This window comes from Gopherus evgoodei, chromosome 5, assembly GCF_007399415.2.
Source record: "Gopherus evgoodei ecotype Sinaloan lineage chromosome 5, rGopEvg1_v1.p, whole genome shotgun sequence".
Taxonomy (NCBI): Eukaryota; Metazoa; Chordata; order Testudines; family Testudinidae; genus Gopherus; species Gopherus evgoodei.
This window is the reverse complement of record NC_044326.1, coordinates 131,700,842-131,728,496: the sequence shown is the minus strand read 5'-3', so window position 1 is coordinate 131,728,496 and position 27,655 is coordinate 131,700,842. Positions and strand designations below refer to the sequence as shown.

Here is a 27,655-nt window from a genome sequence, read left to right as displayed (position 1 = left end):
ACTCCAAAATTTTGCATCAATCAGAATAATCACCCACATTCCATGCACACCTTTGGACGTTGAGGAACCCACTCAATCTGCTTATCTACACAAAGGTGCAGTGCAAATGCAATGCCGGGAGATCAACAGTTATTGTCAGAGGCAGGGAGAGAACTCAGTCTGCATAGACAGTGTCTGTTTTTAAACAAACCATTACAATGCAGTAAAATAGAATGGGTTTTCACCCTGAAATGCACACAAATCTCAAATTTCTACCCCAAATTGCTATGGTGCTTGGGCTGTTTAAAAAAAAATTAAAAAAGGTCACAAAGTCCCTAGAAGAAAATTATAAAAAATCAACATCTGCCCCTCACCATCAGCAGCCACCAATCTACTCTCTTCACATTCAAAACCAGTGACCCATTTTTCTCAAAATCACACACAAGATCACCACTGGACAGAAAATCCATCTTCAAAAACTTCAGCCTCAACAGGAAAAAGTTTGAGAAAGTGGTAAGCAACTGCAAAAGGCTCTTCAGAATGCAAACGTGTAGGCAACCTTCAATGACAGGCATCAACACACATGCTGCCTATAATACTTTAAATCAATACTTAACTCTGATCTATCAGAAATTTCTAAACCTAATCAGATCCTTAGGATAGGCTGACAGTTTTATTGGGGGAAAATGAGGGCAGGGGGACAGTTGCATGAAAGAACGACCTGTATTATCCTCTCCAAGAAAAAGATTTTGACTGAGGGTTGGGTGCTCCCACAGTGGTGTTAGAACAATTTTTAGAGTGAGGGTGCTGAAAGCCATTGAAGAAAATTGTAAACCCTGTACATGATGGGAAACACTTTGAGCCAGGGAATGCTGCCCCTACTTCCATCACCCTGTGCTTTTGAGGAAATCTTTATCTGGATTGACACAGGTGTCAAAGAAAAGCCCTACTGGCTGCTGGGTAATACCCTAGGTCAGGAGGTGAACTAAAGCAGCCATTTTCATTCTTGCTATCCTTCTTTAAGGCGCAGCATGCTAACATGCCGTACAGGCATCTTGTGAAATTTATCAGGCATAACCATTTGCATTGAATGGTTCTCATGGGAAAGCTAAATTATCCCAGCAAGTAGGAAATGTCTCAGACCTAGTGCATTGAGAATGTGTGTCAATTGCTTCCTGCCGGGCACTCTGGGAGGAGAGCCTAGAAGTTTATCTCAGAACTCACAACAATGTAAACAAATGCCAACCACTTCCTTCAAGTGCATTGAACAGGAAAATCTCTTACTTAGCCACCTCCCTTTGGGGAGGGAGAGAGGAACATTAAACATTTTTCTCTCTTGCAGAATGGAGACCTGCAGCTAAGTAATGCAGATGCTTGCCTGCACATACACAACTTAGTTTCACGTTACCAAAATCTGCAGTGCTCATGTGATCCAAAGGATTAAAGAGATTGTCTAGTTCTGCTGGCAGCATATTAAAGTATTAAGTCTACAGGCTTACTATGATGTGTTTCTATTATCAAGCTGACCACAGAATTGAAGTGATTCAAAGGAGGTTGCTTTAACACAGCCGTGGGAAGCACCTCACCCTCTTATATCTGGCTTTCGCATCTGGTCAGGGCAATAAGATTTCCTTGTCAAAGAGTCACTAACTGCCCTTTCTGTTGTGGATACTGTCCCCACCCTACACCTGCTGTTTCTTTTGATATTAGATTCCCACACATCAATGGAGGTTATCCACTGTGCCCTTCCTGATGTTTCCAAATGCTCAGTTAGCTTTTATATGGTGCCTCAACACATCAGGGTTAAGTTGTATCTTCAAGTACGAGTGTGACCCCTACAGAAGCCATGAAACTGTGTGTTCATCTTGGAGACAGAACTTGGTCCTTATTGTAGTGCCATAATTCTCTGGACTCTCCACCCTTTGGTGCAGCTGATGAGCCATGATATTCATTAGGGAGCCACCCCTCAGTCATTTACTCTTACATATGGAATGCAGCGTGTCCAGTGGATAGGGAAATGGACTGGGAGTCCAGAGACCTGGATTCCATGTGCTCTGTTACTGGCTTGCCGTTTGACCTTAGCTAAGTCACTTCACTTCTGTGTGCCTTTGTTTCCCCTCTCATCCTCAGACTTATCTACTGATATTGTACGCAACACAACAGGACCTCTAGACACCACACGAGGACAAATTAATTTATTAATGTGTTCCTGGTTAGGTTAATTATTGGGCAGCGCTATTATACTCAGTGGCTCGATCTGGACACACTAATTTCTTTACTTCAGTCTAATGAATTTTGCTAACATTTTTGCAAAGACAGAGCAGTAAGAGAGGAATTCTATTCTTTCTGCATGATTCTCCATGAAGTTCTACTCACTACATCAACTACAGCAGGTCAGCACACACTAGCAGCCAGAATGATAATGTGATAAACGTGAAGGTCACTGCAAACATTACAGTAGGAAGCTTCATTGTAATACCTAGCCCTCAGTGAGTAAAAAGCACTTTGCTAATCTTGAAAAGACCTGGTTAAGACTGTTTGCAGATACCTAATCATGCATGCATTTAAATCAGTATGGGACACAGCGTAACATGTATGGGGAGCATGCTATTTTCACTTGGTTGTAAGATTCTTCTTCTCTGGACCTGCCTTCACACCCAGTGCATCAATCTGTCCCTTGCAAAGCCTCCTGAAATTCTATTAACCACTTTCAAGATGGTATCCGAAAGGGTTATGCAGGCCTAGGAGCTTTTTGCAAGTCTCATGTGCTTTCAGTTTGAAATTTCAAATGTAAAAGAGATGACGGATCCCAGGCTCTACAGCAAACTAGAGAGTGTATGAAGTTTGAAGCAGCAGATGTAGAGGCTCAGCAGAAAAGCTGACAGATTTGTCAGGCTTGTAGATACAGTAATACAAGAGGACACCAGTGATCATCGATACCACTATCTATACCTATATAAAAAAATTAAAATTAAAATTAAAAAACACACCACCACCACCACCACCAATGGTAAAAGAATGTTCTGGTTGCAAAGTCAAGCACTCAAAAGTTAGGGAATGCCAGAATTAAGATAGTTTTCCATGGGAAATTTCAACACTTCAGAAATAAATAAAATCAAGGCAAAAAGAATACATTTTTGGCTGATAAACATGTCATTACGGTGCCTCATTTGAGTTGTAGTTTGAGTGCCCTGTGCCCTCGTTCTCCTCTATGGGCTCAGACATATCTAAAGATTTAAAGGGGTGGGCGGAGATGAACTTTTCAACACTTTTAATGCCTCATTTCTTCAAAAAATTAAGACATTTCCTGAAGCACACCACCTTCTCCCAGGTCAGTTACTCAATAGCTGAACTCTACCAAAGCTTCTACATGTTACGTTTTATATCTAACAATGGGATGTTTAATATAATGATGGGGGAGCACTGATGAGGAAAACAACATGTAAATAAGAGAAATAAGTTCCAGTGACCTGATGAGACAGCAAAAAATTGTGTGTCTTCCCAAAAGTGAATTTACTCTTCAGATAAAAACAATCTCTACAGTCCTTAAAGGTTCACGTGGAACGACACTATAGTCAGCTTGTGCTGAAAGGCACTTGAAGAGGATGAGTGTAGAATAAAGGATATGTTTGAATCTCAAGCTCTCTCAATTCCAAAAGCATGATTTTTCCCTCCTTCACTCCACACCTATTGATCACCATTGAGTTAAACTGAAAAATTCTTAAGAAGATTTAACCTGGCTTTTCTGAAGCTTATTGTAGAGGTGGTTTAGTGCTGTACCTTGACGCTGAAAGTAAAAAAAAACAAAAAAACAAAAAAAAAACAACAAGATTTAAGTAGTGAGAAGAACTTAAACTAAAAAATAAAGGTGCATTCTTCATCGAGCACCTTAAAAGAACATCTACAAACCTGAACATTTAAATGAAACAGTGGGTATAAGCAACCAAAAGATGCAGGATTGATCTAGGAAGGAAAGAGTATGTGTGCAGTGGAATCTGGGACAGACACTCACATAACTGAGTGTAGTTGCTGCATGGCAGAGAAATGCCTATAGCTGGAAAATGACAAATTGGTCAACACGGTTAAGATAGAAGACGACAAGCACGTTTTGGGTATTCAACCGGAGGTTTTTATAATCTATTGTTAGACGCTTACCTACAAACCTATAAGCAGCTTTTCTGACTCTTCAAGTGTGAGAGGTTAAACAACCTACAGAACCTGCCAGCTGTGAGCTGAGCTGATCAGGTCAACGCTGCCTGGATCCTGATCAAAGAGGATGGCTTCTGAAAGAGCAGCTTACATATATTATAAAATCTTACACAAAGTGTTAGTCCAAGGTTTCCAGAAATGAAAACTCATTTTGGGTACCTCTGGTTTTTTTGAGACGCCTGATTTTCACACACATCCTTTAAAAATCAGACTCCCTTAAGGCATCGTAAGTGCTGCACTCAAAATTGAGGCATCCAAAAACAATGTATTGCTTTTGAAAACCTTGGCCTGAATGGTCTCTTTCGGAGTGTAGAAATCATCAATGCAGACAGACCCAATATTAAACTGTGTCTGGCATTATAAATGCATCTATGCAGTTAGCTGCCATGTTAGGTATAAATGAGTGGCTTGATTTTCCACAGTTGCTGAGCCCTATGGAGCCCACTGACTTCAGTGGGAGCTTTCAGTGTTCAGCCTTTCGGAAGAGATTAAGCCCCTTCTTTAGGCATGAAAGATTGAAAATTTTGATCCTAGTTCTTCTACTTGTCTGAGCCAGAAGGACTTTGAATTTTGCAAGCGTGTTGCACTGAGCTGTGTTGGAGGACAGGAGACTTCTACTGCTGATGAACTGCCTGCCATTAGGTCTAGAAGACAGTCCTTCCTCCCCCTTAGGTGCACTAATAATTCCTGTGATTACGGAGAAAACCAGGGCACTGGTTATTATTGTAGAGTCATAATCAATTCATAATTTGTTTAACCTAAACAAGCCTCTACCTCACTGCCTCAAAAAAGTGTGTTTGTAGTGCACTAAAAGTGTCCCCATGATACTTAAGAGTAAATTGCTGTCATTTCAGTGCCTGCCCAGGTGTTTGGCATATCAACTGGGGCATCACAAGAACTCTGCCACTCCCAACACAAGCACAGGTGGTCAGGACTGGGAGACCTGAAGCTGTCTCCTGCATATCATAGCAGAGCAGCGGCATGCCTGTATGAGCAACAGAAGCGTGTGTCAGTGAAACTAACCACCTAAATTTGGAAGAACGCACACCCTGTGCTTTAGAGACTGAAATGTGAGTCACTGTCACTGAAAGCCACTGCTAGCGCACACAGGGGCAGGAGTGTTGGGGAAAGTACACAGAAGGAACAAGAAAAAAGGTACAGAAAATGCCTATAAGAATCTAACAGAAAGATGATGGACACAAGAAATGATGGACCAGAACGATCAAGGATCCACCTAGTCCAGTACCCTGCCTCCGATTTTGGCAAATGCTGGGTGCCTCCATAAAAGCCCTTATCATGCATCTAATTCTGCAGTACTACTGTACATCACGAGTACATCCTAATGGCACGCTGCTTCTGGGTATGTAATTATGGTTAACTATATTGAGGACACAGTTTTCTTTTAAAAGGGAGATTGCACCTAGATTCTGGAGTACTCCAAGGTCAGGCTCCTTGATACAGGGCCCCCATGAATCTCCACGTCCACTCGTCATGCTGATAGCCCCACACACACACAAAAAATCACACTCATGGCAGTGAGTCTGAGCCTGGGTCAACTGAGTAGGGCTTCTGGGACTCGTGCTACGGGGCTAAAAGTAGTTGTGTAGACATTCCCACTCAGGCCGGAGCCTGGGCTCTGAGACCCACTCTCCTTGCCAGGTTTCAGTGCTCAGGCTCCAGCCCAAGCAGGAGTGTATACAATACTATTCTAGCCCCATAGCGTGAGCACAAGTCAGTTGAACTGGATTCTAAGACTCACTGCTACAGGGTTGTTGAGGTTTTTTTTTTGCAGCGTAGATGTCCTCTAAATAGTCTGATTCTCATTTTATACCCAGGCCACTTTATTCTGCTCTGTCACGGTAAAGGGGCCTTCAAGTGAGCATAAATATTAAGTGTGCTCACTTTAAAGTCCCTTTACACTGCCTCTTATACCCACAATATTGCCCAAAAAGTCTTGGAATACCACTGGACCCTGAGACGAGAACATGCATAGCCTAGAAATCATTAAGATACTTCTAGAACACAGAGAGCCCATATTAGCTCTACTGAGTTACATGGCAGCCCTGGCAGTACCCACCAGAGTAAACCCAGCTTTGCTGCTTATAGGTGCATAGATCAAAGCAATGAATATTTCTCTTTCCCTTAGACCAATGAAGAGTAAGATTCTTTCCCAACGGCCAGTGAACACACAAACAGGGAAAAAGTCAAGCAAGAAACCAGGACTGGTCCTAAATTCTGATTTTATCCACTGGGCCCATTCTATTTCTGTTCCTCTCACTCCTCTCCACCTCCAACCTTGATCACCCAGGCTCAGCCTCTCCTTTCCATGTGTCTTTGCTCTACTTGCCTCTCGTTCTTGTTTCATGAGGAATGGTTAAACAAAAGCACCCACTGGGCCTTCTCTCTATATCTTTTGTTATCTTATACGCTAACCTGTCTTTCCTCTTACTATTCTCTCCTCTCCTGGAAGCTCTCCAGCATTCCATATGCATTGCCCTTCTTGGGAGCTTTTCTACTCCGGTTTGAAATTAGAACTGATTAAATGAATAGAGTTTATTGATTCAGTCTATTGTCTGTTATTTTTTACCTTTTGCTTCCCAGGAGGCTTTTTTGTTTTGTTTGATAAGTTTTGTCATTTATGAGGTATAATTAAGAATAGCTTCACTTCGGTTCTATAGGTTTTGATTTATTGCACAGATTATTGGTTTTAACTGGTCTTTCTTTCCCTTTAGCAGGTATTGGCTTAGGTGGCTTCTCAATATTTATTTCTAGATCATTAATGAGAAGAAAATAAAAAATGAGCCCAGGATGTCAGTAAACCAAAATGAAAAGTCACTAAAATACAACTCCGTCTTCCATTAGAAATTCCACAGCCGTGACTGGACCTCCCTGCCATATTTTAAGTTTTCCTAGATTCAGAGTCCAAGACCAGAAAGGGAGCATTTTGATCATTTAGTCTGACCTTCTGTATATGTATTTTAGGTTATTTGTTTACAAATAACCTGAAGGAATTCAGAAAGGGATGGGTATCAAGCATAGCAGAGACAGGCCAATTTTATATACTCTTCACTTTCGGTCCTAAGCAGTCATGCAGTGTTTGGACACTAATGAAGAGCTGCTGTGTCTCACCCCAGAGGCAGACATGCCAGCAGTGGGAGAAGAGAGTCCAACTGAAAGAGTTTGTAAAAATCTGTATAGCAACTTGAGATCCCTCTGAGAGAATGGTGCTCGTGGTTCCTGGGCACGTGTGTCCCAGCATCCTGCTTCCAGGTTCTGGCCTGCCGCTGAGGCCATGTCTACATCTAAAATTTTGCAGCGCTGGTTGTTACAGCTGTATTAGTACAGCTGTATAGGGCCAGCGCTGCAGAGTGGCCACACTTACAGCAACCAGCGCTGCAAGTGGTGTTAGATGTGGCCACACTGCAGCGCTGTTGGGCGGCTTCAAGGGGGGTTCCCGGACGAGAGAGCAAACCGGGAAAGGAAACCAGCTTCCCCGCGGTTTGCTCTCTCGGTCCCGGAGCCAGCCAGCAAACCGCAGGGAAGGAGACCTGCTTGCTCGGGGTTCCGGGACCGAGAGAGCAAACCGGGAACGCCGCGGTTTGCTCTCTCGGTCCCGGAGCCAGCCAGCAAACCGCAGGGAAGGAGACCTGCTTGCTCGGGGTTCCGGGACCGAGAGAGCAAACCGGGAACGCCGCGGTTTGCTCTCTCGGTCCCGGAGCCAGCCAGCAAACCGCAGGGAAGGAGACCTGCTTGCTCGGGGTTCCGGGACCGAGAGAGCAAACCGGGAAAGGAGACCAGCTTCGCCGCGGTTTGCTCTCTCGGTCCCGGAGCCAGCCAGCAAACCGCAGGGAAGGAGACCTGCTTGCTCGGGGTTCCGGGACCGAGAGAGCAAACCGAGCCAGCAAACCGCAGGGAAGGAGACCTGCTTGCTCGGGGTTCCGGGACCGAGAGAGCAAACCGGGAACGCGGTTTGCTCTCTCGGTCCCGGAACCCCGAGCAAGCAGGTCTCCTTCCCTGCGGTTTGCTGGCTGGCTCCGGGACCGAGAGAGCAAACCGCGGCGTTCCCGGTTTGCTCTCTCGGTCCCGGAACCCCGAGCAAGCAGGTCTCCTTCCCTGCGGTTTGCTGGCTGGCTCCGGGACCGAGAGAGCAAACCGCGGCGAAGCTGGTCTCCTTTCCCGGTTTGCTCTCTCGGTCCCGGAACCCCGAGCAAGCAGGTCTCCTTCCCTGCGGTTTGCTGGCTGGCTCCGGGACCGAGAGAGCAAACCGGGAAAGGAAACCAGCTTGATTACCAGAGGCTTCCTCCTTCCACGGAGGTCAAGAAAAGCGCTGGTAACTGTCTACATTGGATTACCAGCGCTGGATCACCAGCGCTGGATCCTCTACACCCGAGACAAAACGGGAGTACGGCCAGCGCTGCAAACAGGGAGTTGCAGCGCTGGTGGTGCCCTGCAGATGTGTACACCTTCAAAGTTGCAGCGCTGTAACTCCCTCACCAGCGCTGCAACTTTCTGATGTAGACAAGCCCTGAGTCAAACAACTGGGGTCACATGAGAACTGCTGGGGTGCAGCACTTATTATAAAAGAGTGGCTATTCATACAGAAAGAGGAGAACTCAGAGCCAGTGGAATCCATACTAGCCAAGTGGGAGCAGAACAAGTCTTAGCTAGCAGAGGCTTTAGAAATGAAATGGTTTGGGGAAGGAACTTCAGAGCCCGGGGAGAGGGCTGGCAGATTTGTACTGGCAGCTAGGTTTGAATTGTTATGTTTTCTTAGCAAATCAGATCCAAAGAAGGGGATGTGACATACACCACACGGACACATAAGTGGACCATAGCACTGTCCCATCCACCAGCTGTTCTCAAGCAGGGGTCCAGTGCCCCCGGGGGGCCGCAAGCAGGTTTCAGGGGCTCCAACAAGCAGGGCCAGAGTTAGACTCATTAGGGCCAAGGGCAGAAAGCCGAAGCTCTGCCATGCAGGGCTGAAGCCGGGGCCCTGACCCATGCCACCTGGGGCTAAATCCGAAGCTTGAGCAATGTAGCTCTGCGGGCCCCCAGGCAACTGCCCTGCTCTCTACCCTAAAACACTGGCCCTGGCTTTTATATGCAGAAAACCAGCCGTGGTGGCACAGGTGGGCCGTGGGGGTTTTATAGCATATTTGAAGGGAGGGGACTCGAAGAAAAAGGTTGAGAACCCCTGCTCTACACAGTAAGTGTATATTATTATGCATACAGTTAACAGTATGGGCCCTGATCCTGAAAAGGGATCAGCCTGCACAGTCCCAGCAAATTTGCCTGTCAAGCTGCAGTCTGTGCAGGCAGCTCCCTTGGCAGGCCTGGCGCGCTGGTTTGCCTCCATTAGTACGTCCAAAGCCCTCCACTTGGAACACTCTCTCACACCAGCAGACCAAGGGGCACAATGCCGCAGTCTGACTGTCACCATTTCAACTAGCATGGCCTTTAGGCGCCAAGTTGGAGAGCAGGTGCGCATCTCATTCGTGTCACTTTTGCACAGAGATTGTTTTTAAATTGATCATTTAATACCATATTAAGTGTTTTTAATGCTGGCTGAGTGTTTGCTCCTTGCCTTTAATTAAGGAGATCAGCAATTCATATCTTCTCCCTTTAAAACAGGGGTTTAAAAAAGCCATGTTACTGCCATTATGGTATTACAAAACACTTCTTCAGATTTGATGTAAAATAATTTGTACTACTAGGCTCTGTCACTGGAGAATTTAATATTTCTTTAAAAGAAAGACCACTCAGCACCTATACAGTGCCTTTTCATCCTCAAAGGACTTTTAATGTTTAGCATGTGGGTAGCCTGTGCCATCCAGGAGGTTAGATGATCTGGTGGGGTCCATTCTGGCCCTAAACCCTATGACACTTCCCAAAGGTGTACTTTCTTTAAAAGGCAGAAGGAAAAACCCTGACAGTTCTTTTTAAAATGCACATTCAGCTAAGTATCATTTTAAATAAAATCACTTTACAGTCATCCCAATTTTGACCCAAGTTTTTAAATCAGAGCCCTTCAAATAGGACATTAAAGTGTCACAGCAGCAGAAATGAGAAAGCACTGATGTCATACACGACACCAGCACATTTTAAGATAACACTAAAGTCTGCCAGCTACCCTCCCGACAGATAAAAGACTTTTGCAGCAGACTAGAATGCCATCTCGCCTACAGATAAAGAAGATTAGCCGTAAGTTGAAAAAAGCAGATGGTAAACACGCTGGTAGATTTACTAGTGTCAAGCTATCAAATGTTAGAAAAATGGTATTATGCAAAGAATCTCCTACTAGACCACTTTAAGGTAGGTTCTACTGCATTTGTACAGAATCAAGCCTTGAGAGTTTGTCCAAGCTGTTCTACAGCATATTTAATACTATACAAAGCATAACAGAATTAAAACGAGAAAGGAGACAAAATGAAAATCTTTTATATGAACTCTCTCAAAGTTTGAAGGTTCACATAAAAACCAGAATTGAAATCCAAACCCCTACTGCTATAATTATTTACTATTTGTATTGTGGCAGCACTGAGGGCCTTTTCCATGTCTGGGGGGCCCCCCAATGTGCTAGGTGCTGTACAGATACAAAACAAGACAGTCCCTGCCCCAGAGTTTACACTTTAAGTAATCACTCCTAATTTTACAACAGCAAAATCAGAGTCTGTGGAGATTTTGAAGACACAAAAATGCAGCTCTCTCTGCTGTTCTCCAATTTAAACTAAACTAAGTTATCAAAACAAATGAACAAAGTACATTCTGTGGTAGATTTTTTCTTTTAATTTCACTTGTTCATTTATACTATATTTAAAAAAAAGAATCAATCAGTAATTCACAAAGTCTCCCACTGTTACTGCAAAATGAGTGATGTTTTGCGTGAAGCAAAGTTAAAGGTAGCATTTTATGACATTACAAATTTTTCCCTTCAAATGCGTGATAATACAAATCCACTGACATCACAACAGGGGCAAGCAAAAGAAAAAAGGGTTTAGCAAAAATGGCAAATGGTTTTAGGGGTTGGGAGGGTTATTTTTTTAATTTAAGTTTCTCTTGATGCAAAGTCTCTAATTAAATTCCATGTTTCTCTGATCCATGTGTAAAGATGTTTATGTAGATAACTCCCCTTAACATTGATGAGATCCATAGACAAATTTCCAGTGTAACAGAGAATTCTATTCTAGTCAGGTTCCAATACTGCATCCAACTTCATGGCATCCCTAACTTATTAAAGTAGATGGATACAGGGTGGGGGGAAACTTGCGGAAATGCAGGCCACATTCACTTACATACCTGAACCCTGTCAGAGTGCCACACCTTCTTCACAGTTTTAACTGCCAAACTTGAAATCAAGTATCCTCCACCCCACTATGAAGTCAGAGCTATTACTGGCTTGAGAGGAGTTAGAGAGGCAAGATCTTATCACAAGGGATAAGGTGGAGCTTAACTTGTTTTGGAACAAGGGAAAAAGTAAAGTAATCTGTCTCACATATCTAGATTCCTAACTTAGTGGAATTTTAGGAATACGTCACTACCTTTTAAGAAAGGAATGTACAGTGCTGTAGATAAAAGGGGCTGCTTTTCTTTTCTGAAAACCTTGACCCTGGAGCTCTGTCTGTTCCTCGGTCTCGCAATAATGCTTACATTTTCCCATTCTCTGAAATGGAATCGGGAAGTATCCTCAGTAAAATATGCTGAGCCATATTTCCGAGCACCTCTATATGTCGTGAGCCAGCCGCCAACAAAGCAGCTCTTCATAAAAAAAAAAAAGTATTTTAGTTATTACTTATGCCCTTTTGATATTAAAGCAAGGTAGGCAGGCAGCATTTACCCATTAACATCAGAAATAAAATAACTTCTCCATGACAATAAGCAGGAAATGGCCAGATACACACAGAGATCTTAAATTATCTTCGAAGTCTGTGGACATGCCATAGGGGCATATGCTCTCATATAATTCCCATTAGCGTTACTGTTACAGGTAGATTAGGCACACATGTGTGGTGTGTTTTTGGTTAGGCAAATGCAACGTATACAAAAGGCCAACACATATGAATAATTATTTATATGGCAAAGTGCCCAAAATGTGCCCGGTGCTGTCAAAGCACATACAAAAAGGACAACCCATGCCCCAAACAGCAGAGGTCAAGTGGCACCTTGAAGTCTTTTCACATTAGCACACCTGTTCCTATTCCGATACAAGGGCAGTTGCTACACTGCAAGTATTCAAACATGTACATGTGCTAGCTTCCTTAACTAGTTACCTGGGGTGTTTAAGAAGTTTTGTTGTAGTACCTAGGCACTGCCATTAATGAGATCAAGGGAGTTAGTTATACAACCCAAAGTCTGAGTCTATCAAAAGGCTCAGACCTGGAGTTACAGTTCCCAATCTCCTGCGCTGAGGAATTATATACACTTCATCTCTTTTTATCTCCTCTTACTCCCTGCCCCCAGCAAGGTGATAACAATTGGACTGTGATTCTTTAACGATAGATCACATTTGCATATTCACCTGGAAAGAATATTAAAGAAGGGTCAGATAGAAAATCATAGTCTTAACAGCCACCCAAAACCCTTCTATTTTTAATACACTTTTAGGGGGTTGGCATGATCTTTTGCTGCTCTGCTCCTTACACCTATAACTGTGTTTTAGTATCTGGGGGCAGAGGGCAGGTTTTATTTACGTTGTTTCCACCTGCAGTTACAGGGCTTGTCACCATTTTAGGCTTTAAAATATGGAGAAACATTTAAAGAAAAAAAGACATGTCCACATTCTGTGCCAAAGCTTTCACACCCGTGGGGGTCCGTATCCTCTAACAGGAGACCCTCTCACCCCAACCCTTATAGACAGTAAATGGCCTAGTTAAAACCAACAGGGTGATTTTTATAGCTATGGAGCACAGCTGACATAGCTGAGGAAACAAAACACTGCGTTTCTCATACCTGGCAGTTTCCAGGCTATTTTTCATTGAAATGATTGGTTTGAATTGCTGGAAGCTTGATAGTTGCAATTAGAGACCCAATCACTGTATTTTGCATACATTTTCTAAAACTACTTTCATAGTTTGGCGGGAGTTACATAAATATATTTAGTTTATGCAAAAAAAAATTCAGATGCTCTTGTTCATTTCTTTAAATTTGGGGCAACTCTTGGCCTAGTTAAACAGGTCCATTTTCTCACAGAAAGTCATGGCCTGTATTTCTTTTAAGCTGAAAGAATCCCACAGAAAATGATCCTCTTAGTGCCATGAGTCTGGCGTCCAGGGGCCAGCACTCAATACCGACAGCTGAGACCATTTTGTGCAAGGGTCTCCTCCATTTGTGAGGCCTGCCAATGTATACCATACAAGGTGCAATATTGATTCCTAAGTGCTGTGAAATGCATTTATGTAAAAAACACACAGCATCTCATGGCTATTCTGTGGATGCACGTGAATGTCACTCTGGAAATAAAAAAGAAAGAATGCCAGTAGCACATAAAGCATCCCATTTTCCAAGTGAGAGTTAAGGTGTAAAGAGTCAAGTCCACGCTAATTCTGGCTGTCGCCATTTCAATCATTTTTAAGCTTAATTGTTCAGAAAAAGAACTATCCCTTTTCACTGAATCTGCCTGGGGCAATTTGTTTTGCTCTAACATAGAAATATTAAATTTTAAAGAGACACATTAACCCCCCAAAATATAGATCTCTTACCTTCCACTTCTTCTTCGTCGCATACATGCTTAAGGAAGGAAGCCCCTCTGTCCAGCACCGCCTCATCCTCCATTCTATAGTAATAGAAAAGAAAGAAAGAGTGCTCAGACTTCTCCTGGAGTGAGCTATTTGAACCAGCCCAACTCCTGGGCAGGTTAACCTGCAAACTATTGTTCATGTTACTGGGTGGGCGCTTCTGCTCTTCTTTCCGTGTCTGCTGTTCCTTCATACAGCTCCTTTTGAATGGCGTTTGGTATTAAGCTGGTCCCACGTAGCTCAAACTCTAACCTTGAGAGGGCATCAGCGGTGGCAGGTGTGAGAATGGTAATCCCAGCTCGGAGTCTTTTCTTTAAAAAAAGAGACGCACATAGTAGTTTGGTGTGTCTGTACGCTAGCCAATAGCTTGTGGAAATCCGGTTTCACTTAAAAACTCTTCTAAAACACATTGCCTGCAGAGTCACCTACACAGACAGACATACAGAGTGCATACAGACAGACACACACACACACACATTCTCATGCACAGTGAGAGACGAGGCGCCAGCCAGCCTCTTAATACCAGCAAAGCACACTTCTCTGTGGAGAGGTAAGCTTTGTGTCACATGTTGGCCTTACGGAAATCTGACATCTGAGGATTATCTAGAGACCAAGCTACAGCAAGTCAGGCCATCACAGCAGTCATTGGTGTGTGCCGGCTATTCATTCATGTATTGATTTTCTAAATTTCTCTCTTTCATTGCTCTCCCTTCTATCCCCCTTTCCTTCTCCCCTCACCTCCCACTTGTTCCTAATTTTATAACAATGCCAGGAAGCCCTCCTGTTCCATTAAATGTGATTTTCACTACACAATTTCACCACTAAGTAAGATCGCCGAAACTTCCCAAGCGAGTGTTTGTAAACCTACTTCTGACCGGCAAATATCAAGAGTTACAGTCAAAATTAAAGGAAGTCTGCAACATACTATGCTAAATACTTTAATTATATTTAATGTAGATAAGTAAACGTTTGTCAATCTTCATCATTCTTAGGATAGGGAAACCATTCAGTGATAATTGTCAAATACACGTTCTTAATTTACATACTGCAAGCAGCACTGAAGTCAATGAGGCTTTTCAGAGCATGTAACGCTGCAGAACTGGGGCCTAAAGTTTTCTACCAACTGTGAAAGACAGGTGCATTTGGGAAACAAAACATTGCACCCTTCCTGCAAAGGCTCAGAGGGCCAGCCCGAAGTGGGAGAACCCCTGGAGAACATACTAACACATTATCAGGTCTTCTAACCATGCCCCCCAAAAAAGCACTCTAAAAGCAATAGCAGCTACCAGTAAATTGATTTAGATCTTCAAGAGCTCAGGGTAATATGACGCATATAGAGACCTGGCAAACAAATTTGTTTACTAGGGTGTCTGCTTTGCTACAGGATGTCAAGCTTTCTCTGAGCAAAAACCATTCCAAGAATTTTATAAGCCAAAAAGCTTCATAATTCACCCTCGTCTCTCCATTTTCCAACTAACAGTTTACCAGCAATTCTCCCATCAACACTTGGTGTTTTCCTCCATCTTGGACTCGGTTAGTAACATCCACATTATTGTAGCCTTTAGCTATTAGTTTCCAGCTAAGAAAAGCTCACTTCGCACAGCAGATTCCCGAATATTTCATATAGGGGGAGGGGCAGAGGAGAGGGGGCCAGATTCAAAACCAATAATTGAACACCTGCATTTGTTTCTTCTGGACTCCTGGACAACAATAATTACTAGAGCACCATCTGATATGTTTAATTCTAGAGCTGAGCCCAAACCAACATCCCAGATCCTGGCACCCAGAAAGTTTAGATCCAATTCTCAATTTTGAAGCACAGGCCCATCTCTAGTTAGAGATGGTTTCCTCACATACTGTATTGTAGCAGGTAACCAGAAGTCTGTTCTGGAGGATAAATTCCTATGATTTTACAATGTATGAACATTGTACCATTTTACAAGCTGCTGTTCCCCTGCAGGATGGGATAAGATGTAACGTTCTCTACAAGCTAGTATTAGCAGCTAACAGTACAAAGCTAGCACACACACACAAAAGCCTTGCCCCAGAGTTCACATTTATTAAATTATTCAACAGTATTTGTGCAACTTTTGTTACGCAGACTAAGGAACTGATTCCATGGCTGGTCGTCTATGTGCAATGGGTCAGAGAGAAAAAGAGCATAAAATAAACTGTTTTTCTTTTTAAATAGCACAGCAGTTGCTTGCTGTAAATGCAGCTGAAAACATCTGGAACAGATGGCACTGAATTTTCAGACCAAATAGAAACCTAATACACATGTATTTCTCCCTTGATTACTTCACAAAATGTCTATTCTTACAGAGGCTTCCTCACAAACTGCTCTGTCAATATGTCAAAGGAGAAGATCCTCTTTTGAAGAAGCAATATCATTTCATTTAGAACCCAGATTGTGTGTGTTTATGAATGGGTTTTATAAACATAACATCAAGAGGAATATTTTCAAAAATTATTTCCATTAGCATTATTTCCAATTAACATTGCCCCACTTCCCAAACATTGCACTACTGTAGTAATGCAGTGTAACCAAAGAGTGACAGCAACTAGGGGGAAGAAAACAGAACTGCCCACAAGGAGTGAAATGCGGACAAGATGAATGAATGGTAGAGGGAAGGATTTAGTTTTTATAATTTTATTTGAATAATCTAAAACAGTATATGTAACACTGGCAAGTTTGGGGCTTTTTAAACGTGGTTTTAATCAAACAGTCCCTTTAAGCTACTTTGAGTGACACTGCACCATTACATACAGATCGCATGAGAAACATCATGAAAATCTTCAGCTTTAAGCACTTTTGTTATGAGAGGGAGAGAAACATCTCCCTCCACTTCCCCTCAGGTGTCCCCCTCCAGCTGCTGACGGAAAAGCTGTGTAGTCAAAGAGCAGCATTACCAACTGCTAATTAGCGAGTGACAAGCGGCCAGCAGACAAACTGCAGCGAACAGCAGCAAAGAGTCCTGTGGCACCTTATAGGCTAACAAGTTTTGGAGCATGAGCTTTCGTGGGCAAATACTCACTTCATCGGATGCATGTCAGATGCAGTGAACAGCTGTCTTTGGACATTACTGTTAAAGGCACCTGCATTACACAGTTCAGGACAAACTCACACTCTCATATCTTTAGCATTTTATATGGTTTTACAGTAACAGCTTCTAGTTTCAGAAGATCCTTAACTGTTTACAGTATATTTCAACCTTTAAGCTTTCACCAAAACCCACAGATACAGGTTGAATGGCCAGAACTGGTACTTTAGTTGCCTTGGTAATCATCATGGCAAATCCCGGAGGCATGTGGCCTCCTTGCAAATTGAGCAGCACCTGGATCCATCTCCGGACACAGGGTTAAGGTGGTCGGGTGGTAAACTCAGTTTATGTCCATAACTGGCAATCCTGTCACGCCTCCAAAGCTTTCAACACTCACCCGATTTCCAGCCATGGAGCAGCATTCCTTGGTACACATGCTTCAGAATCTGCTGGGCTTCCAGTCTAATAATATGTCCACACCAAGAAAACCACCAAAACCACACCAGTGCTGATGGAGGCAGTTGCTGAGTTTGGCTTCAAATATCCTAATTTCTGATCTTGTCCTGCCATTTCATATGGAGCAGCTAACAAAGTCAGCAAGAATCAAAAACATAAATCCAGTGTTCTTCAGCCTTCAACGGAGCCCATGTTCACTGCCTTATGATAGAGTTTGTATAACGGTGGTTCTACATATCCTCAACTTCACAGCAAGTTTGATGTCACAAGGGCCCCAACAAAGGCCATTGAAGGGCCTGAAACATGGCAGCAGCTGCTTCTATACAAGCATCCACATCTTTTCTTCCAGCACTATGATGCTGCCCAAATATTGGTGCCTCGCCTGGACAGGCTGATACTGAGCTGGTTGTAATGCAGAGCTGGAGGCCACTTGATGATAATGCGTAGGGATTCAAACCATTGCTTATCGCTCAACCAGATCAGCTGCAACAATTTGCCAGACAATGTCACTGGTATATTCAGGATCTCAGAGCAGAATGGTTTCCTACCTGGGAGTGCAGCCAGACTGTATTCTGTCACAATCATTGTTCAATACCACCATTCATTGATTGATGGATAAGCTTGAGACGGCAGCTGTCAGCGGCACTGAGCCGACGGCCTTGGCTACCAGCCTTGTGTTTAATCCACTGGGAGACTAGCAATTACACCCAGAAGCACCACCTCTTGATTGACTTTTCTGCCCATCTCAGGATTGTCAAAACACTCCCTCTGGCCAAAATTTGGCATGAAAGATGCATTGCAAATTTTCACCAAAAAAAATGTTCAGACTCCTAAAAAAATGTTGGGGGGTGGGAAGAAAACTAAATTTGGGACAGTGGTTGTACAAAGAAATAAAACTGGTGAAAATCTTCAGGAGTTTTATTGGAGATGTGGAAAAGGGGGAGAATTGTGTATCATCCTACCAGCATACCGTGGCTTCTAGGTAGAGCAAACTGCCCTGGTCCCACAGTGGAGAAAACTGGAGCTATTGGATGGAACAGAGTCTTAGCCCTGAGAGAGGAAAGTGTCTCAACTCAGAGAGAAGAGGAAGAGTGGAGCAGGCCTGCTATCCCGGTAAAGACATGCCATATGGGTGGGATTTTCAAAAGCACGTGGCCTAATCCTGACATCAATGGCAACTGCTAGAGCTGGGAAGAAAATTTTCATTTCGACTTGCAATGTTGTGTCAGTTGAAGACCAAAAAAGTCTGTTTTCCATTTTCAGTTTCTAGATTTGGGAAAAATCACATTTTCTAATAGTAAAAAATGTGGGGCAAAAAAAGTCAATCTGTTGACTTTGGTGGGAGCTAAGTTGGGCCAATGCTGAGCACTTCCAAAAAATCCCACCCTACATAAGTGAGATTTTGACAAAAGTCCATCATCATATCAGATACAGCATCCAGCTCTGGCAGTAATGTACATGCCTTCCCCTGCTGCGTTCTAGAATCCATGGGAATCCTCTAGTAGCCAATTTAGAAGCAAGACTGACTAGTCTAAAGGGAGTCTCAGGGCTGGTCCACACTACGGGGGGGAAATCGATCTTAGATACGCAACTTCAGCTATGTGAATAACATAGCTGAAGTCGAATATCTAAGATCGGATTACTCACCCGTCCTAACCGCGCAGGATCGATGTCCGCGGCTTCCCCTGTCGATTCCGCAACTCCGTTGGGGTTGGTGGAGTTCCGGAATCGATATAAGCGCGCTTGGGGATCGATATATCGCATCTAGATGAGACGCGATATATCAATCCCCGAGCAATTGATTTTAACCCGCTGATATGGCGGGTAGTCTAGACGTAGCCTCAGCCACTCCTAAATCCATAAGAATGGTGGCTACAACATAGGGTCAAGAGGGTAAGGTGGTTTAACAGCGGGCAAAAGGAAAAAGTTGGAGGAAGGGAAGTAGTGTGAAGTGGAGGGAAAAGCTGAAAAGGTTTTGCTATTCCAAAAAAGCAGAGGACCTCCCAAGGAATAATCAGGTAAGTAAGACTCCCTACTCTGTGTAGTTCTCAGTGAGGCAGTAGTCATGCCAGGGGAAGCACCTCAGAAAGGTCAGTTCCAGAATGATCGAACCCAACTTAAAGGACATGCAGTGCCTCAGTATTAATTTGTTTAATGGATTTTTGTTGTTTTGAAACAACCACAGAACTCTTGTTCCTTGCTTCTGACCACTCCTCTTAAGTTTCTTTAGTGGTCTCCACTTTGCACATTACGTTCTAAAGCTCCGGCCACGGATGGTCTTGTTGTTAAAGTACCTAACAGTGAGGAGATGTGGATTTTGAGTGGAATTCAAAAGCTTCTGAGAGAGTTAGGAGCACAAGTCCCAACTGACAACATCCTCTTGAGTGATCCTGAACAAAGCAAACTTAACCTTAGGGCTTGTCTACACTTATCAGGGGATCGATGTGCGGTGATCTATGCATCGGTGGTCGATTTAGTAGGTCTAGTGAAGACCCCTTAAATTGACCACTAATCGCTCTCCCGTTGACTCCTGTACTCCACTGGATTGAGAAGAGTAAGGTGAGTCGACGGGAGAGCATCTCCCGTTGACATCGCGTAGCATGGACCCTGTGATAAGTAGATCTAAGCTACATTGACTGGAGTTACGCTATTCACGTAACTCAAATTGCGCAGCTTAGATCTACTTTTCCCTTTAGTGTAGTAAGGCCTCAGAATTTCCCCAGCACTAAACTAGGGAAAATTCATGCCCAACTCACAGTAATGTAATGAGGCTTAGAGTATATAACATGTTCTGAGACCACCTTTAGAAAGTTACTATAGCACTGAGAATTATTAATTTTTCTGTATTGTATTTGTCATACTACTCACAGTTGAGATCTTCAATTTAGGAATCACTGCTCAGTCTACAATGCAAGAAAGGAATCCTTTTAAAAATTAAAACGATCTGTTTGAATGTCTGTTTCTATACAATAGGACACGTTTAGAACCTCTGACTCAGAAAGCCTGCCTAATGGAAATCACTTTCAGGGTCTGGAAAGTCTGCAAGATGCAGAACAGCTCTGTTTAATAGAAACATCAGAAGTTATAGTGGGAAGGTGAAGACTGAAGGAAGGTTTCTGAAATGGGTTTTAAAGAAAAAGGTTGTTTATCTACAATATACACAACAACTAAACAGATGGAGTGCTGCCACCTTTTGGCTATATAGCCTAAGCACAGAGGCAGTGAAGAATGTGTTTTATGCAAATAAGCCATGCTACAGAAAAAGTACTGCCTTGTTACACATTTAATTGAAATTGTTTATTGTAAAGAACTTAATTCAGTCCTTCACACGAAGAGTAATCAACACTAGTGCTTTTTATATCTTTATAATTTATGACATGAGAGAAGATGATGATTGTAATAAGAAGAGCAGAAAAGTTGATGTGACAGTACTGATTATCAGATTGAGACAACCAACGCAAGTTAATAAATGTGCAACATTGCTAGAGAACACAGATAATAAATGAGAAGTTTCTGATATGACATTGCTATTCTTCCCATTTTAAACATGTTTTGAAATCGGGAAGAAACCCAAAAAAGCTTTAGACTTAATGTAAAGACATTCAGCCAGCTCAAGCAACCTATGTGGGTAGCATACAGCTCTTCCAGTGAGAGAATCAAGTTTAAAATAGCAATCCCTTTGCAATCAATGAAGTCAGCAGGGGTTGAAAAGTCTCCAAGGAGGAAAGGAGATTGTGAACATCAAGTCACTTAATAGCAATGCCTATTGGCCAAAACATAAATAACATTAGCAGAACTCTGGAGGGAGGTCAGTTCAGCACCGACTGTGAAACATGGACTCCCAATCCTAGGAAATAAGACCTCTACTCACTGCCAAATGAGACTTGTATACAGAAAAGTGGGAATTGGGTAACAAAGCCTGAATTGAAACCTGCATCTTCATAAAGGCCATTTGCTTTGCCGGGCCTAGATTTCATTAATCTACTAGATCCTTTTTTCCTACAATTTCCATCATTGAAGGGGAGGGTGCGGAACCTAACACTTGAGAAAAGTGTCCCCTGCAGAAGCTAACCTTGCCCTCTACTCTTCATACACAGCTTTCAGTTGAAGAATCTGCCTCCTTCAGAACAACATGTCTCAGTCCCGAGGGCAGCTGCCTTCAGACTATATCTGTCTGCAGACTTGGGGGCCCTTTGGACTTGGGCTACTGACTATCCGAACACCAAGAGTGGCAAAAGATACCCTTCTTCCATTTGCGACTGCCCAGCACATAGCAAGCAATCTTATTGTCACAAAGCTGGCCATCCAAGCACTTGTGACCTCTAGGCTTCTGCTTCTCATATATATGGCTGACACCACATATCCTGAACACAGATTGCCACGAGCACATCACCCATACACCACTCCCTGCACTGGCTTCTCCACGGGACCAGACCTGGTTACCCGACCACTACTCCTTCCATGACAACTACATTCCACTGGAACGATGAAACTGTTGACCAGTGCAGGAGGTTCATCAAAGTGAGACACACAATTGTCACTGGAGAGGGACCCAGATTCTGGCACTCCCTTCCCCTAAAGAGGCAAGTCACTCTGGCCCTCGTCACTCTCAGAGCTGAATGCAAAACCACAGTGATGAGACTGAGCTTTTCCTCATTCTGTTACCCACACAAACAAACAAAAACCCTGCAAACTAATCAAGCTGTTTCTTCTGAAGGCTAACAAGGAAGAAAGAGAAAGAGAACTTATTATTTCTACTTTTAAATATTTGGGAGGGGTTCAGATACTAAACGGAAGGGGAGATTAATTAGATTAAACTCTAATGAGAAATTGATTACCTTGCAGACCGTATCTGAATTTTTGTTGAGGAAAAACATTTATACATAATGTAACCAATTCCTCATTGGGTTCATTTTGTCTACTTTTCTCAAAGAAATTCACATATGGGCTGCAAGAAATGAAGTATGAGCTGCTCAGTCACTCTTCACTCTGAATGGCCTGGTTTGTGTGTTTATAAATCAGATAGTTATCTTAAACGTATTTTTCCTTTGGTTATAAAACAATTTATTTGTGTACGCTCTCAGCAAGAGGCTATGATCAGCAGAGACAGAAAAAAAACTCTTCCATTCTACTCCAGAGAGGTCCCCAACTATTTTATTCTTCTTTACGAATACAAAACTAGCTCCCTTTCAAAAGTAACTCTTGATAATCTACTGGGTTTAAATCCTAAAAAACACACCTTTCTGTTATGGGACTGAGGGATGGCATAACAGCATAGCACACTGGACTTGGACTTAAGAGAGCTAGGTTCAACTCTCAGCTCAGTTTCAGCTTTCTTGTGTCACCTTGGCCAAGTCACTTCAGCTTCCTTGAGCCTCATTTTCCCCATCTGTAAAATGGAGGAGTCCACTTCACAGATCTTATCCTTGTGACATCACTGTGAGATACAGAGGTGCTCAGATACTACAGTGAGCCTTGTAAGTATCTAGTGAGATACTCCGACTTGTCTAGAAAATGTAACTAAAATCAAAATAAAACAAAAATCTAAGAGGTTTCACGTATCCTGTACAGGAAAAGGCTGAGATTGCAGAGCCAAAGCAACTCCAAAGTAGCATGGACTATTTTTATCTCATAGTAAGTATTAAATATGGACCCAATCTGACTGCTTCCACAACAGTTGTTGGTGTATATGTCACCAGGATGCAGCGAAAGCAGTTGCTTATCGGTGTGGCAGAACTCCCTCTGTGGATCACGTCTTCACCCAAGGGGCATGTGACGCCTTGGAGACTCACCTTCCTTTTTGGTATATACCACATAAATGTGTTGGTCATGTACACCGATCACAATGAACAGTGCCGGACAGCTGGTAAAGGGGCCTTTATGTTACCATAAAAACAGCCTTATTGGATCAGACCAATGGTCCATCTAGCCCAGTATCCTGTTTCTGACAGTGGCCAATGACAGATGCTACAGAGTGAGTGAACAGAACAGGACAATTTATTGAGTGATCCATCCTGTCATCCAGTCCCAGCTTCTGGAAGTCACAGGTTAAGGGACATCCAGAGCATGGGATTGCATCTCTGACCATCTTAGCTAATAGTTATTGATGGACCTATTCTCCATGAATTTATCCAATTCATTTTTTAATCCAGTTATTGCTGGGGATGTTGTGAAGGCCAAAAGTATGAGTTCTACAGGTTGACTGTGCATTGTGTGAAGTAGTACTTCCTTATGTTTGTTTTAGACCTGCTGCCTATTCATCTCACTGGGTGACCAGGGTTTGTGTGTTATGTGAAGGGTAACTAAAACTTCCTTATTCATATTCTCCACACCCTTCACAGATTCTAGGACTGGAAGGAACCTTGAGAGGTCATCAAGTCCAGTCCCCTGCCCTCATGGCAGGACCAAATACTGTCTAGACCATCCCGGATAGACATTTATCTAACTTACTCTTAAATATCTCCAGAGATGGAGATTCCATAACCTCCTTCATGATTTTATAAATCTCTATCATATCATCCCTCAGCTTGGAAAAGAAACAACTGAACAGTCATAATCTCCCCTCAGAGGAAAGCTGTTCCATATACTTGGTCATTTTTGCTCTCCTCCTTTCACTTTTCCAATTCAAATATATCTTTTTTGAGATGGGGTGAACAGAAGAGCTTGCAGTATTCAAGATGTGGGAGTACCATGGATTTACATAGGGGCAAGATGATACTCTCTTTATTTTCTATCCCTTTCCAAATTGTTCCTAACATTGTTAGCTTTTTTGACAGCTGCTGAACATTGAGCACATGTTTTCAAGGAAGTATCCACAACGACTTCAAGATCTTTCCTGAGAGGCAACAGTTAATTTAGACCCCATTGTTTTTACACACAAACAATAAAATTGGGATTATATTTCCCAGTATGCATTACTTTGCATTTATCAACAATTAATTTCATCTGCTCTCTTCTTGATCAGTCACCTACACATGGTGCAATCTATCAGTGTGAGAGGTCTGAATCTGGACCTGAGTCGGCAGACCACTCAAGTGTGTGTAACTTTAAGCCCATACTTACATCCCATTAATAAGCACTGCCTCGGTGCACTGCTGAACCAGGGACCTAACTAACCGTGATTAAATACATTCAGTGACTGCAGTCACAAAAACTCTGAAGAGGTACTGTCCTTATAATTTCAGTATATCAGGCCATTTTCTGGACAACATAGTAATAGGAATTATTAAAAGTTTATTTTGCCACAATAATGGTGCTGATCATTTAAAGTTCCCAATTGGTCAGATAAGTGGTGAAATATTTACACATTTAGGGACATAATATTTATTAACTGCCAGATACAGATATGAGAAATCACAGCTCTGAGAATGAAGTGTACGCATTTGAAAATGAGAGCATGTGTATCCTACATTTTCAGAGGATTTATGTTTAGGTTCTAGTAGAAATTTTACAGCTATTCAAGCAAGCTGGTCTGAGGAACACGTCCCTATTAATGCTAATGTTAAGCTAGCCTCAACTGCTTCCAAACCCATAGGATGATGCTTCCATTTCTACCCTTGTTGTTACAGTAACTACCAAGGAAATGGGTTAGTGGGTTGGGGGCAGGTCATGCAGTCAAAAGTGTGTGATCAGCACTTAATTGGCATGAACTGGCATAACTTGCTCATGGTCTTGCCACACAAATAATTAATCGGATCATCCCAATCTCATAACAATAAAATATTTTATACCACTAGCCACAGATATCTAAATATTGGCCTCCCAGAAGTTCATTCCCACAAACTTCAACTGGCCATCTTTCCCTTGGAACCTATTTTAAGAATAGAGGGAGGAGATTTTGAAAGGTACAAATGACAACTCTGTTCCCACTCCAACTGGGGGTCAATGGCATTTGGATACCTAATTTTGTGCTTTTGAAAATATCAAGAGAAGCAAAAGTTACCAACAGTTACCAATATGGCAGAGACATATGCATCTTAAAATGCCAGCTGCAGCTAACACCCTGAAATTTGTTGCCCGATTACAGCCAGCTGTGCTCCAGCTGAGCTTTGTGACACTATATGTCAGTTTCTGGGAGACACCTATTAACAATGAACTGCTTTATAAGTGACATCTAATCAGAACACAGCTGTTTAAAGGGAAAAGGAAAATACTCTAATATAATATTAAATCCTGGTTATCTGTACCCATTACCTTGCATTTGTACTGCTCTACTAAGTGGAATCATTATCCTTGGACTAGAGCCAGAAAAGCTGGATTGATACCACAGTTCAAGACTTCAAATCTATTCCTGGAATTTTCAAAGCCAGGTTCTGATCCTGACAGGTGCTGAGCATCTCCTGGAAGCTGTTAAGCAGCCTCTGCTAAGTTGAGGGCGCTTCTCACCTCACAGGATCAGGCCTCAAGAAAATACTAAATCCCTTGTCCTGGTTAACAGAAGACATTTGCAAATGTGAAAAAGCAAAAACAGTGTAAGACAGCTGGTTTTACTTGTAGAGAAATCTACCAACCCCAGAGACTCACATCTCTCACCATTACCTGAGGACCACAACGGACTCAGGATGCTCACTAGTGTGTACATTTTGAGCATGATGTGCAAGAGTTGGTACTGCACTGCTTTTTAATAAAAAGTATGATGTACAGTTAATCTTCAGTGAATAGCATGGACTTTGAGCTCCCCTAATTTACTTGCAAAAGTTACAAACAAGGCCTTTCTTTATTCAGTCTCTGGAGAAGATACTACAAGATACAGGCTAGAATTTCCACAGAGCAGTTTTTCTGATTCCATATCTTGAACCAAAATTAAACACTGAACTTTTGATGGAGAGGTGGTGGTGACAACCCGAAAGAAATTCAAAGAACAAAAAAAGGTTTTGTTTTGCAATGATTCCTAAGGGCCTATGATTTTGTTCAAGAGTCTAGTATGCCATTCCCATTTTAAAATGTTAGATGATATTCAAAGTTGTGTGCCTATTAATGTATGTGTATTGCACATAAACTGTATTTTCAAGGTATAGCTTTACTAGAGCTGTATATAAATCAAACTGGACTGTCTGTGATGCAGGATCAGAGAGCATCCAGGGCCCATTTCAAAGCCCGGTGGAGTCAACGGAAAAAATTCCATTGACGTCAATGTGCTATGGATCAATCCTCTGAAGTAACCATTTTGAAAGTCCGTTCATAAAAATATAACTAAGTGGTGCTTTCCTCCTCCTTCCACTTAACATTTTAGGATTTTTTTTAAATCACATTTCTGAGTCACACAAATAATTAACCTGATCTCATTAGGCTTTTCTCTTCCTTCGCTTTGCATTCAAAACTCTAAGTTTCTCTAAAAAAGGTATGTTTTAATCTGTGTAATGCACTATTTTAAAACGCAATCTATCCTTCCTAATGGATCAGTTTTCAGATGTAAATGTGTTTCCTCACTTTTTATGTTAATCCTTTCCAGTTATGCTAGCTATCCACATTAAACTGAAAAAGGAGAGAGAGAGAATCAGAGTAATACATTACCTAAAAAAGACGGTTACTCACCTTTGTAACTGTTGTTCTTCGAGATGTGTTGCTCACATCCATTCCAGTTAGGTGTGCGCGCCGCGCGTGCACGTTCGTCGGAAACTTTTTTACCCTAGCAACTCCAGTGGGCCGGCAGGTCGCCCCCTGGAGTGGCGCCGCCATGGCGCCCAATATATATCCCTGCCGGCCCGCCCGCTCCTCAGTTCCTTCTTGCCGGCTACTCCGACAGTGGGGAAGGAGGGCGGGTGTGGAATGGATGTGAGCAACACATCTAGAAGAACAACAGTTACAAAGGTGAGTAACCGTCTTTTCTTCTTCGAGTGATTGCTCACATCCATTCCAGTTAGGTGACTCCCAAGCCATACCTAGGCGGTGGGGTCGGAGTGAGAAGTCGCGGCATGGAGCACTGCAGTTCCGAAGGCCGCATCCTCTCTCGACTGCTGTACCAGGGCGTAGTGGGAAGCAAAGGTGTGGACCGATGACCAGGTCGCTGCCCGACAGATTTCCTGGATGGGCACACGGGCAAGGAAAGCCAGCGACGACGCCTGCGCCCTGGTAGAATGCGCAGTCACACGGCCCGTAGGGACATGGGCCAAGTCATAACAGGTCCTGATACAGGACGTAACCCACGAGGATAACCTCTGGGAGGAGATAGGAAGCCCTTTCATACGGTCCGCTACCGCCACGAAAAGCTGGGGGGATTTGCGGAAGGGTTTGGTCCTC

The 27,655-nt window shown here is 42.9% G+C and overlaps 1 protein-coding gene across 9 annotated transcripts in view; it reads right to left on the bottom strand.

Annotated features, from left to right (window-relative positions):
* The window catches only part of SLC4A4 (solute carrier family 4 member 4), a 266,082-nt gene that overhangs the window by 221,605 nt on the left and 16,822 nt on the right, over window positions 1-27,655 (bottom strand). For 3 of the 9 annotated variants that reach the window (XM_030565185.1, XM_030565186.1, XM_030565184.1), the window contains exon 1: window positions 13,884-14,418. In XM_030565185.1, the coding sequence (XP_030421045.1) occupies window positions 13,884-14,112 (229 nt within the window). In that variant the 5' untranslated portion in view covers window positions 14,113-14,418. Of the gene's footprint in view, window positions 1-13,883; window positions 14,420-27,655 lie in introns of those variants that run through there. The other 6 variants (XM_030565189.1, XM_030565188.1, XM_030565181.1 and 3 more) reach the window with 3 other exon arrangements.